Source organism: Thamnophis elegans, chromosome 9 (assembly GCF_009769535.1).
Source record: "Thamnophis elegans isolate rThaEle1 chromosome 9, rThaEle1.pri, whole genome shotgun sequence".
NCBI classification, from domain to species: Eukaryota; Metazoa; Chordata; class Lepidosauria; order Squamata; family Colubridae; genus Thamnophis; species Thamnophis elegans.
The window spans coordinates 73,725,718-73,739,045 of record NC_045549.1 but is presented as its reverse complement, the minus strand read 5'-3'; the positions used below and the strand labels follow the sequence as shown (position 1 = coordinate 73,739,045).

The 13,328-nt window shown below is 44.5% G+C and overlaps 1 protein-coding gene across 7 annotated transcripts in view; it reads left to right on the top strand.

Annotated features, from left to right (window-relative positions):
- APBB2 (amyloid beta precursor protein binding family B member 2) overlaps window positions 1–13,328 on the top strand; it is a 96,384-nt gene that overhangs the window by 67,913 nt on the left and 15,143 nt on the right. For all 7 annotated transcript variants that reach the window (XM_032224193.1, XM_032224198.1, XM_032224192.1 and 4 more), the window contains 2 exons: window positions 2,751–2,897; window positions 4,930–5,057. In XM_032224193.1, the coding sequence (XP_032080084.1) occupies window positions 2,751–2,897; window positions 4,930–5,057 (275 nt within the window). The remainder of the gene's footprint in view (window positions 1–2,750; window positions 2,898–4,929; window positions 5,058–13,328) is intronic.

Here is a 13,328-nt window from a genome sequence, read left to right as displayed (position 1 = left end):
GTTGTGGCCCGCAGGTGGCGCCAGAGGAGTTGGCAGCAGAGTCGGACAGTGAGGAGGTTGGGGGGGCTGAGGAAAGCTCAGACGAGGGCTCTGCGTCGGAGGCAGAGAAGGGAGTAAGACAGCAGTGAGGCAGAAGAACAGCTGGAGCCTGTTCCCGGTGTGTGCATGCGCAGAGTGGCCAGGCAAAGGGAGCAGCTGTAGAACTGCAGTAGTGGGTTCACCGACAAATGCGCGCCTGACAAAACCGCGACGTCAAAAGCCGGCCACAAAACCGCGCCGACAGATGCGCACCATCAACAAACAACATAGTGGGACACGAAAACAACGTTATAACCCTAACCCTAATCGCGCTTTTGTGGGCGCGGTTTTGTCGCCGCGGTTTTGTCGGGCGCGCATTTACGGCAGTAGTGAAAGGTTGAAGGACTTAGAAGTGGGACTTGGCTAAGCAGAAGCAGACTGGGAAGAAAAAACGTCAAGGAATCCAGATAACATAAATCAGTCTTGGGGGGTGGGGTGGGGGGAGAATGAAGCGACTTCTTGCAAGAATGAGCGTTATCAGGAGAGAGCTTTGAAGAAATCTTAATGCTTAATTAAAGCTTTAGGTCATTGCCCTAAATACTGCGCCAACGTGTCCATAAAATCACCAGACTCAAATCGCTTGACTCAACGGAGAAATTATGCACATATATTTTACGATCAGATGCAGAAGCAGGAAATTATGAGAAAGCCCTAGGTAATAAAAAGATAATCACACTAGACTAGACATATCCAACTCCTCCGATTCTTTTTCATACGTTTCAGCCTCCAGATCCCCTAATTCTCTTTGTTGCTCTTCTCTGCGCCCTTTCCAAAGTCTCAACATCTTTTTTTAATATCGTGGCAACCAAAACTGGATGCAGGATTCCAAGCGTGGCATTATAAAGTGGTACTAACACTTCACGTGATCTTGAGCCAATCTTTCTATTAATACAGCCTAGGATTGTGTTAGCTTTTTTGGCGGCAGCTGCACACTGCTGGCTCATATTTAAGTGATTGTCCACTAGGACAATCACTTAATTACGTATGTACGTATGTATGTATCTATGTATGTAAAGATTCCCCTCGCACGTATAGTCTCTCCCAATTCTAGGGGGCGGTGCTCATCTCCGTTTCAAAGCCAAAGAGCCAGCGCTATCCGAAGACGTCTCCGTGGTCATGTGGCCGGCATGACTCAACACCAAAAGTGCACGGAACGTTCCCTTCTCACCAAAGGGGTTTCCTATTTTTCCACTTGCATTTCTTATGTGCTTCCGAACTGCTAGCAGAAGCTGGGACAAATAACGGGAGCTCACTCCGTTATACGGCACTAGGGATTCGAACCGCTGAACTGCCAACCTTTCTGATCGACAAGCTCAGCATCTTAGCCACTGAGTCACCGCATCCCTATATAAGTTATGTTATTAAACTGGTTCACCGACAAAACCGCGCCCGACTAAACCGCGTCGCTGACGTCATCAACAGGGCGACAACAGCACGGAGACAGAAGCACGCTGTAAACCCTAAACCTAAAATTAACCCCTAAACCTAACCCCCCTAAACCTAACCCTAAACCTAACCCTAAACTTAACCCTTAACCTAACCCTAAACCTAATCCTAACCCTTAACCTAAACCTAATCCTAACCCTAACCCTAAACCTAACCCTTACCTTAAGTTGAATCGGCTTGCTTTCAAAGCGCTATTTAAAGCGCCCTTCTTTCTCCGCGCTGGCTGTTGTCGCCCTGTTGATGACGTCAGCGACGCGGTTTAGTCGGACGCGGTTTAGTCGGGCGCGGTTTTGACGGGTCACGATTAAACTAACATACCTATAGTTAAAATAAACAATATTCATATTTTACTTACACATCATAATCTTTCTTCATCTAATTTCTACCTCTTACCTCTAACCATTGATAAAACCGATTCCACGTTAAATAGGTACTCTGTATCTCCTTTATCTTTTATTTTCAATGTCAATCTACCCATCTCTCTGCAGTCCAATGTTCTCCGAATTATATTTTCATCTGGTGGGATGATTATCTCATCCTTAGCATGCATCAAATACCTAGAAGTTGTGGCGAATGAAAGAATCAGTGATCTACAATTTAGATTAAAATAAAAATAAGACGAAATTTTTGACCTGCAGATCATGAGATTAAAAGAAACATTTAGTTAAAATATCTAATCTTCCATGTCAGGAATGAATGAGCCGACGTATAAATTTTGCAAGCTTACAAAAGTTACTATGAATTCAACAGTTTTGAAAATAACCGAGAAGTTTTATGCTGCCATCTTCAACAGGTAGTCTTCGGACCTAAAACCACAATTTAGCCCAGAATTCCTGTTGCTAAGCGAGACAGCTTTTAAATGAGTTTTACCCCGTTTTACAACCCTTCTGTGGTTGTTAAGTGAATCGCTGCAGTTGTTCAGTTAGTAACACTGCTCCTTGACTTTGCTACTCACAGAAGCTGGTCACAGAACCCTCACTACATTGCAACCGTCATAAATATGAACCGGGTGCCCAGCATCTGAATTTTGACCATGTGACCACGGGGATCGCTGCAACGGTCGTAAGTGTGAAAAAGGGTTGTAAGCCGCTTTTTTCAGGGCCGTTGTCACTAAATGGATGATTATAAGACGAGGAACTCTGTCCAAGGAAATGAAAACGTTAACCTGATTGGGTGGAAAGCTGTAAGATTTGAAACGTGATTCCTGGGATCTGATCTCTTCGCAGTGCTTCGCCGTCCGTTCCTTGGGATGGGTCGAGATGGGGGAGGAAGATTTAGCGCCTGGGAAAAGCAGCGTTGCGGTGAACAACTGTATCCGGCAACTCTCGTACTGCAAGAACGACATAAGAGATACCGTGGGCATCTGGGGAGAGGTAAGAAAAATGCCTCCATTTTTACCTGTAAGCCTTCCGGCCACATGGTTTTCCAGCTTCTTTGAAGGCCAGGCCAACCTACTACTATCTACAATCTACTATCTTGATACTAGTATTTGTATTTTGGATAACCCGGCGTAGCCCGGGTATGTATTTATCCTAATCCTGTATTCGAGGGAGCCCCCTTGCCGACTATTGCAAAGCCGTTGCTATGGCAACTCCACTGTGCTGTACAGCAGAAGCCACTTTAAGGCACAACAGGCTGTATCTTAACAGAACTTGAATCCAAAATGCATACTTATCACTCTCAAAAGTACTGAGACTTGACACTATAGATATAATTCAGTCCCTTTCATTTCAGCGGCCCAGGCATTCCAGAGTTATGCTGGGACACACACGGACACGGACACGCACACCTAGGGGTGTCTTACCCCCACAGTATTTGTTTCCAAGAGAATAAGTCATCTGTGTACCAAGTTTGATTGAAATTGTTCAAGGTGTTCCAGAGTTATGCTGGAACACACGCACGAACACACAAACACACACACACAGAGCCATTTATATATATGTAGATAGAAGATGGAGAGATGAAAGGCTCCTTTAGAGTGGTAGCCCTGATAGGAACTTCTTCTCTAGGTTTTGTCATCAGTGATGGTGATGGGAAGTTCATCCGAGGCCTTCACGGTTCTAGGAAAGCCCCATGGAATGTTTTCTGCGTGGGAACTTCCAAATGGATCGCTCTACCTCCAACTCCCAGAATTCCTCAGCTACTCTACTTATTGCTGGGAATTTTTGGAATTCTTAAACTCCACATAAAGTTGTGGTCTTCTTTTTATTTACACCAGGGTCTAAACTTAAGACCGTAGCAATTTGTGGACTTCAATTGCCAGAATTCCCCATCCGTCTAGGTAGCATCGTCCGTATTAGTTGCTGCATACCCGCAGCAAACACTACTCCTTTCTAAGCACTGATAATGTTCCCTAGTTGGGTCAGGAAACGTCTGCAAGAAAACCACCAAGCTTGGAGAGCAACCAGGACCCCACAGTTATATTTTTTCTTATGCCCACCTTCTTTTTCTGAAATAAGAGTTGCAAGGTGAAAAAGATTTGCTCATTTTTAATATCTCTCTTTAAATGTCTCTGCCTCTCTCTGTGTCTCTTTCTCTCTTTCTGTCTCTCTGTCTCCTCCCTGTCTCTGTCTCTCTCTTTCTCTCTGTGTTTGTCTCTATCTGTCTCTCTCTCTCTCCTCTCTCTGTCTGTCTGTCTCTGTCTGTCGTTCTCTCTCTCTGTCTCTCTGTCTCTGTGTCTCTGTGTCTCTGTCTCTGTCTCTCTCTGTCTCACTTTCTCTCTCCCTATCTCTCTCCCTCTGTCTCTCTGTCTCTCTCTTTCTCTTTGTGTGTTTGTCTCTCTCTGTCTGTCTGTCCCTGTCTGTCTTTCTCTCTCTCTGTCTCTCCCTTCTCTCTGTCTCTCTGTCTCTGTCTTTCTCTCTGTGTGTTTGTCTCTCTCTGTCTCTCTCTCTCCTCTCTCTGTCTGTCTCTCTCTCTCTCTGTCTCTCTGTCTGTTTGTCTTTCTCTCTCTCTGTCTCTCTCGCCTCTCTGTCCCTGTCTCTGTCTCTCTCTTTCTCTCTGTGTTTGTCTCTATCTGTCTTTCTCTCCTCTCTCACTCCTCTCTCTGTCTGTCTGTCTGTCCCTGTCTGTCGTTCTCTCTCCCTATCTCTCCCTCTATCTCTCTCTTTCTCTCTCTGTGTTTGTCTCTCTCTCCTCCCTCTGTCTCTCTGTCTGTCTGTCTTTCTCTCTCTCTGTCTCTCTCGCCTCTCTGTCCCTGTCTCTGTCTCTCTCTTTCTCTCTGTGTTTATCTCTCTCTGTCTCTCTCTCCTCTCTCTGTCTCTCTGTCTGTCTCTCTCTGTCTCACTTTCTCTCTCCCTATGTCTCCTCTCTGTGCCTCTCTCTCTGTCTCTCTCCTGTCTCTGTCTCTTTCTGTCTGTCTGTCTCTCTGTTTCTCTGTCTCTCTCTCGCTCCCTCTTTTTAATTTAGGGAAAAGACATGTATCTTATCCTGGAGAACGATATGCTAAATTTGGTTGACCCCATGGATCGTAGCGTTCTTCATTCTCAGCCCATCGTTAGCATCCGAGTTTGGGGAGTCGGTCGAGATAATGGCCGGTAAGTTTGCAATATGTTTGGTCTTTCTTCATGAGAGGGACATTTGTTAAAGCCTGTATTTCCGATAGATGTAGCCGCCGATAACCTACTGAATGTATCTTTGTGTTCTCGTTGTTGTTGACTAAATTGCATTTTAAGTACGTCAGGATGTTATAGTTTGTCATGACATGGAGATACCTCGCAAATGTCTGCTGTTTCCTTTCCTGGCACAACCATGGTGAAGAGATTTATTTCATTTTAATAACAATAGCCCTTAGAGTTATATACCGCTTCACAGTGCTTTCCAGCCCTCTCTAAGCGGTTTACAGAGTCAGCCTTTTGCCCCCAATAATCTGCGTCCTTGTTTTACTGACCTGGGAAGGATGGAAGGCTGAATCAACCTTGAGCCGGTCAGGATTGAACTGATCACAGTTGGCAGAGTAAGCCTACAATTCTGCATTCCAAGCATTGGGAAGGAAAGAAGGACTAGCAATAACACGTACTTATATACCACTTTACAGTGCTTTACGGCCCTCTCTAAGCGGTTTACAAAGTCAGCCTCTGTTGAGTGAATTTATACACTCAGATCAAAATGGCTTTTTACCCAAGAGACAAATTAGAGATAATATGCGAATTATATTGAATGCATTAGAATATTAAGAACTACACCCTGGGAAACAAATGGCATTGTTGTTTTTGGATGCACAGAAAGCTTTTGATAATGTTAATTGGCAATTCACGATAATGCAACTGCCAATGATGGGCTTTGGGGAGGGATTTATAAATATTTACAAAGAAAAACAGGCTAAAGTGATGGAAAATGGAAATATGACAGAAAAAGTGCTGATTAGAAAAGGGACCAGGAAATGGTGCCCACTATCGCCACCATTATTCATATTGACACTAGAAGTTTTGAAGAGAAAGATAAGACAAGATAAAGATATAAAAGGAATGAACGTTAAAAAGGAAGAATATAAATTGCAAGCATCTGGTTCCTCATCCTTCCACCTCGGAAGGATGGAAGGCTGAGTCAACCTTGAGCCTTGTGAGATTTGAACTCCCAAATTGCCGTCAGCCGGCAGTCAGCAGAAGTAGCCTGCAGTACTGCACTCTAACCACTGCGACACCGCGGCTCTTTTAACAATCTAATTCTAATAGTACGGACTACTTGCTTGCTGGACTGAGTCGGTAGGATGTGATTTGACAAGATGCCAAAGATGTTGGCATTTGGAATGTTGTCAAGTGGCATTTGGAACAGAGTTCTTTTCAGGCGGGGAGGGGGAGTAGAACATCTAACTCCTTAGCCAAAGTGGCATTTGGATCTCCTTAACCCAAGTGGCATTTGGAACAGTTCTTTTCAGGTGGGGAGGGGGAGTAGAACATCTAATTCCTTAGCCAAAGTGGCATTTGGATCTCCTTAACCCAAGTGGCATTTGGAACAGAGTTCTTTTCAGGTGGGGAGGGGCAGTAGAACATCTAACTCCTTAGCATCGAACGTGTTAATAATACTATAAGAAATACTAATGATCTGATGGTCATTTCAAAAAATCCTTTGTAAGCGAGCACCTATAAGCCAAAAGGAACATATACGTCAAATTTTTAAGTTTGTAGGCTTTACGGTTCTGGGGATTTTGTGATGATGCATGAATGGTATTTCGTTTTTATATATATTTATTCCAAATCTAGGATTACCTGTAACGTAAAGCTAAGCACTAGGGTGAAGATTTTAGTCTTCCAGTAAATTAATATATCGACAAGGTGAAGTTTGCTGGCAGTTATTCTCTGCATTACTGATTTCCACTCTCCATCCCATGTTCCCCTGTTCCATCTTATGATTCTGTCCAGATTGGTTGAATCCCGTAAGTGCCAGAGACAGTCCCCCGAGATCAAAGGAAGCTTTGTTGTCACAACAGTGTCATTCACAGTGTTGTGTTGTTGACCGCACTGAATTTTTAACATTCCCCATTGTTCTCCTTGTCTGGCATTTTCAAGATTTGTTTTTTTCTAAGTTACAACTTGGCTACTTGTGCTAACCGTCCAGCAGCTGCTGACTCACATTTTTTTTTTAGCTGCCGTTGAATCCTGCGCTCTGTGTCGTAATCCACGTAGAGCAGAACAGATTAACAGAGTTGGAAGGGACCTTGTAGGTCATCTAGTCCAACCCCCAGCCAAGCAGGAGACCCTGCTTATACCATTTCTGACAGAGGGCAGTCCAGTCTCTTCTTGAAAGCTTCCAGAGATGAAGCTCCCACAACTTCTGAATAACAGAATAATAACAGAGTTGGAAGGGACCTTGTAGGTCATCTAGTCCAACCCCCTGCCCAAGCAGGAGACCCTACCCCATTTCTGACAGAGGGCAGTCTAGTCTCTTCATGAAGCTTGCATAACTTCTGAAGGCAACTTCTGTTCCATGGGTGTTCTCACCATCACAAAATTCCTCCTTATTTCCAGGTTGAATCTCTCCTTGATCAGTTTCCATCCATTATTCCTTGTTTGGCCTTCAGGTGCTTTGGAAAATAGCTTGGCCCGCTTCCTCCTCTCTGTGGCAGCCCCTCAAATATTGGAAGATGCTCTCCTGTCTCCCCTGGTCCTTCTCTTCCCTAGACTAGCCATGCCCAGTTCCTGCAACCGTTCATCGTATGTTTTAGCCTCCAGTCCCCTCATCATCCTGGTTGCTCTTACGTATATATCTGATTTATTTGAGATTGTTTTGTGTGTGGGTGTGTTAGTGAGAAAATATTTAGCCAAGATGCTCTCCTGTCTCCCCTGGTCCTTCTCTTCCCTAGACCAGCCATGCCCAGTTCCTGCAACCGTTCATCGTATGTTTTAGCCTCCAGTCCCCTCATCATCCTGGTTGCTCTTACGTATATATCTGATTTATTTGAGATTGTTTCGTGTGTGTGTGTGTGTCAGTGAGAAAATATTTAGCTACATACACAGCCAATCTTAAGGATCTGGTTTTTTTTTGCTCATAATCCTTTTGACCACCGCCACCCCCAAACCCAAACATACAACATTGTGAAGACCTTGAAGCATTTTTCATTCATGAAACATAAAAAAAATACTTTCAGGACAAAAAGCCGACCGATCAACTTGAAGCAGTTTTTCGCTATCTGCAAGTCTTAATTCCCCCCCCCCCCCCAATATTGACACAATCCCTGGCCTGATTCTGCATCCAGGATTAAAGATGCCTTTGTGTAGCCTTCGTTCCCAAGGGGACAGACGCCAACATCAAAACAGCCACGATGCTGCTCTGCATTCTAAGTAACTTTACACGCGGCGGGAATTTGACCTCGGGGCTCCCAAAAGACGGGAGAAGGAATAGCAGAAGCATTTCTGACTCCCCAAATGCTCCGTTCCAGATCTCCATATCTGGAATTTGGTTGGGGGTGGGGGGGGGGGGAGAGATTATAGCAATAGCAGTTAGACTTATATACCGCTTCATAGGGCTTTCAGCCCTCTCTAAGCGGTTTACAGAGTCAGCATATCGCCCCCAACAACAATCCGGGTCCTCATTTTACCCACCTCGGAAGGATGGAAGGCTGAGTCAACCCTGAGCCGGTGAGATTTGAACAGCCGAACTGCAGAAAACTGCAGTCAGCTGAAGTAGCCTGCAGTGCTGCATTTAATCACTGTGCCACCTCGGCTCGGATTTTAACAGCACGCCTAAACAGACGCAATGAGAAGTCACCTATGTCCAAAGATTTCAGGCAATTCAGAATGTCTCCACAAACACTCTGTGTGTGTGTGTGTGTGTGTGTGTGTGTGTGTGTGTGTGTGTGTGTGGTTTTTAATCACACATTATAGGTCCAGTGATAGCTAACCTTTTTGTCGTTGCGTGGCGAAAGTCCGCGCGCCCACACCCGTAATGCAATATGCGCACAACTCCCCCGCATATGCACACGGGACCCCCCCCTCGCACAAGAACGCACGCCCCCCCGTGTGCACCCCACAAATCCACACGTAACCTCCCTGCGCTCTTCCGCGCATGCGTCTCGCCCCCCCCCCCCCGCCGCTCACCCATTTTTGGGTTCCAGGACCAGGCCTCCTGCACCAAAACGGGGCACAGGGGCATTGCGCGAGGCCCAAAATGCAATGTGAGCGCCCCGTGCGCATGCACCCTGTCTCCCGCCATGGGTGCGTGCAGCTCCCGCATGTGCCCAACCCCCCTCCCCCGCACATGTATGGCAGAGACCCAAAGACAGATGCAAGCAGGAGGTGTGCGTGCATGCACGGTGGAGCTGGGCTGGGGCGACAGCTGGTGCGCCCGCAGAGAGGGAACAGGTGATAGGTAGACCTCGACTTTCAATAGTTTGCTTAATGGCCGTTCAGCAGCACTGAAAAAAGTGACAGGACCATTTTCCTTACGACTTAACGACCATTGCAGCGTCCCGGGGGTCTACGTGACTTAACACCTGGACGTTCGGCAACCGACTCACATTTATGACGGTCGCAGCATCCCGGGGTTACGTCATCCCCTTTTGCGACCTTCTGACCCGCAAAGTCCAAACACTTAACAGCCACGTGACTAATTTAACAGCTGTAGAGATTCACTTAACAACCGTGGCAAGGAAAGTCGTAAAATGGGTCAAGAGTCGAGTAAGTAAGGAACGTCTCCTCGCTTAGCAACATAAATTTTGGGCCCCGTTGTGATCGTAAGTGGAGGACTACCTTGCAAGCAGGTTAACAGTGAACACTTGTAGATCTGTTTTGCATGTAATCTGTATCTGCATAGCTGTTCTATATTTCCCTCTTTCTTCCCAATAAAACCCTGCGTCAATTTAGCAGTTGATAAAAGAGAGCTCTGGATCCCGAAAGCTTGAGCCTTCTTCTAATAAAATGGGTTAATCCAAAATAAAGGTGTTTTACCTTCTGATCTTGGATAATAAAGGACTATTCCCAAGCTTGACAATTTTACAATAGGCAGACTACATCTCCCAGAATTCCCCAGCCAGTGTTTATTTATTTCTAGCTGATAACCCGGAGTTGCCCACGTATTTACTTAAGCTAAACCTGTATTAGACAGGAAAAGAAATGAATTATATCTATAGTGTCAAGTCAAAATAATGCTGGAACACACAAACACACACAAACACACACACACGAATCCAAAATGCACACTATCACTGTCAAAAGTATTGCGATTTGACACAATAGATAGAATTCATTCCTTTTCATTTCAGCAGCCCAGGCGTTCCAGAGTTATGCTGGAGCACACACACACCGAGGGATGTTAGGAGTGCCTTACCCCCACAGTATTTGTTTCCAGAGAGTAAGTCATCTGTGTACCAAGTTTAGTTGAAATTGCTCAAGGCATTCCAGAGTGCTGGAACATACACACACACACACACACACACACACACACAAACACACACACATTTAGATAGATGATGTATAAACAGATAATAAGATTGATATATAGATATATAGATGGATGGGTGGGTGAGTATGTAGGTAGATAGAGATGATAGATGTTAAGATAGATAAGATAGATAGATGATAGATAGATAGATAGATAGATGATAGATAGATAGATAGATAGATAGATAGATAGATAGATAGATAGATAATAAGATAGATATAGATAGATATATAGATGGGTGGGTGGGTGGGTGGGTATGTAGATAGATAGAGACAATGGTAAGATAGATAGATTAGATAGATAGATAGATAGATAGATAGATAGATAGATAGATAAGTTCATTTTTTTTCTCTTCCCAAATACCTCCACAGTGAGATGAGCAGCAAATAAATTTAACAATTAAAGAAAAAAAATACATACATAAAAGATCTTTTTTTTTAAGTAGCCTCAAACAAGATCTTAAAATCTTTCCTGGACAAAAGAAACGGTGGCACAACGGACGCATGACAAACCACGTGTATTTCTTTTGTAGAGTTGGTTTTGTTTTTTTTAGCTTTGATCCCGGGCGCTTAATAGTTAATTTGAGCTGGTGAGATCCAATGGGGGAGAGAGGAAGCTTTTAATAATTTAATAATGAGAGATGCACAGGGCAGGGCGAAGCGGGAGGAGTGGCCGAGATCTTTAACCAAACAGAGAAAACAGTGAGATTTGAATCGTTATTTTTAATTTTAATTTTTAAGGGTTTTTTTTTTAAATGCCGGGAGGAAGCCGGGCGAGTTGCTCAGAAAAACCCAGAGGCGTTTTTCTGAATTGCATCCCACCCCACCCCACCCCTACCCCCATCACTGAGCAAAGCGGGGAATTGGAACATCTGGTGGAAGAGTTGATCGGTCCAACTTGATGCAGAATGAATGACCTGTCAAACATGTTCCCTGGGGATGCTTAATACAAGAGAGAGAGAGAGAGAGCAGGGGAGGCTTCCAAAGAGGGGTGGGGACTTGGTTGAGGAAGGAAAAAGAGGGGGGGAGAAATACGCTTTGTGCTATCTGATCTCTATGCAAAGGTCTGAAGTGGGGGGGGGGAGAGTGGAGGGGGCCAGGGAGACCCTCCCCCAACGAGCTGTGTCTGCTTTGACCTGGCGGCTGAGAAGACCCTCCTTATTTCTTGCCCTTAAATACGTGAGGTCAGAAACTTAAGGCGAGCGGCGGTGGATGGATTGACGGAGATTTCGGTGCTGAATAAGCAAAGAACCGCCTCTTTGTCTTGCTTTCCTTCCCCGAGTCCTGAGCGAGATCTAGGGCTTTGTCGATCGAAGGATCCGGTGGATTATTATTTTATTTTTTTTGAAGCCATGGCACCTAACATCTGCTGGACAGGAAAAGCTGGTTGAAGAGAGAGTCGCGGGTGTGAGTAGAATTCCTCCATGAGTTGACTTCTCCCCTTGGCAAAAGCCGCCAGGAAACGGATGGTCTTGGATCGCTCAAGATCTCTCTGCCAGCTTTTTAAAAATAATAATAATTGTATTTATAGTTTTTTCTTTAACATACACGAGTGCTTGGTGAACAGTGTATTTGTCTAGGTCAATTAGTATTCTTCAAACAGAATACTAAAAGCAATGTTAATAATGTCTAGGTGTATATAACACCTAGACATATTGTTTTCTAGGTATTATAATTATTATTAGATAATAATCTTTCAACTTCTAACGTTTACACCCGGCAGCTTTTTACGGCGGATTATTTGGTCAGAGACCCGCTGGGTCCAGGCCAGGGGTGGGGCGGGGGGCTGTGACAGGGGTTCGGCCACCGACCCCCTTAAATGGGCACCTTCGTCCCCCGTCCCGCGCTCGATAATTTGCTCTTAGACTTCCAGGGGGGGGGAGATTGGATTGGGGAGGAAAATGTCAAAAAGGGCCAATGTGAACAGGATATTGAAATGTGGAGGTACCTGGGTTTGGGGGGACGGGGGGGGGCAGACAGGGTGAGAGTCAGTGCCAAGGCGTTTCTCGTGGGATTGTACGAGATGCTAAGTTCTCGTTTTTGGGGTTTCTGGAGCATTTGACGTTTTGTTGGAGAAGTGTGGAAACGGCTTTTTGTAGCTTTTGCAATGCACACTCTCGCATTGCTCTGATGAATTGTTAATAACAGGGTCTTGCAAGTTGAGAGACCCACAAACACACCCCAGGATGAAGAAAGCCTCTTTCCTTTGAACTAAAAAAAAAACACCCTGAAATATGTACTGTGCATGAGAGAAATGCTGCCAGATTATTAAAATCGGTGATCAATCTCTGCTTTCTTTATCCTTCCTTTATCTGCTGAAAAATAGAAAACAGAGAAGTGTCTTTTTGGTGTGTTAAATTATATATATATATCTAAGAAACCGTATTAAGATCTTGAAGAGTGTGGAAAGAAGAACTGGTCCTATCAATCTTTTTTTTCCCTCGCCCCTCGGCGCAAGTGTGGAGTAATTTCCGCTTTAACTATTGTCCACCTTATGCGTTGGTTTTCCCAAGTGTAAAAGATAAAGACAACTGACTTTTGGCTGTTAATGTAATCCAATCTGTGGAAAATTGCACAAAGGCATGACTTTAATTGTGTCTTTAGAGTGGTTACTTCACCATTAACACATTTCAGCGGCGATGAGAAAACAGGGCTTTTTAAATTATTAATTTCTGAAATGTGTTTTGAGAGGCACACATGTTGTAAATAATTAATTCTGGCAAAGGAAAGCCTTTCTTTCTTTCTTTTTTCTTTCTTTCTTTCTTTCTTTCTTTCTTTCTTTCTTTCTTTCTTTCTTTCTTTTCTTTCCTTTCTTCTTTTCTTGTATCTTTCTTTCTTTCTTTCTTTTTCCTTCCGTCCTTTCCATTCATACTCCTCCTTCCCTCTTCCTTCCTTCCTTCTTTCTTTTTTCTTCCCTTCCTTCCTTCCCTT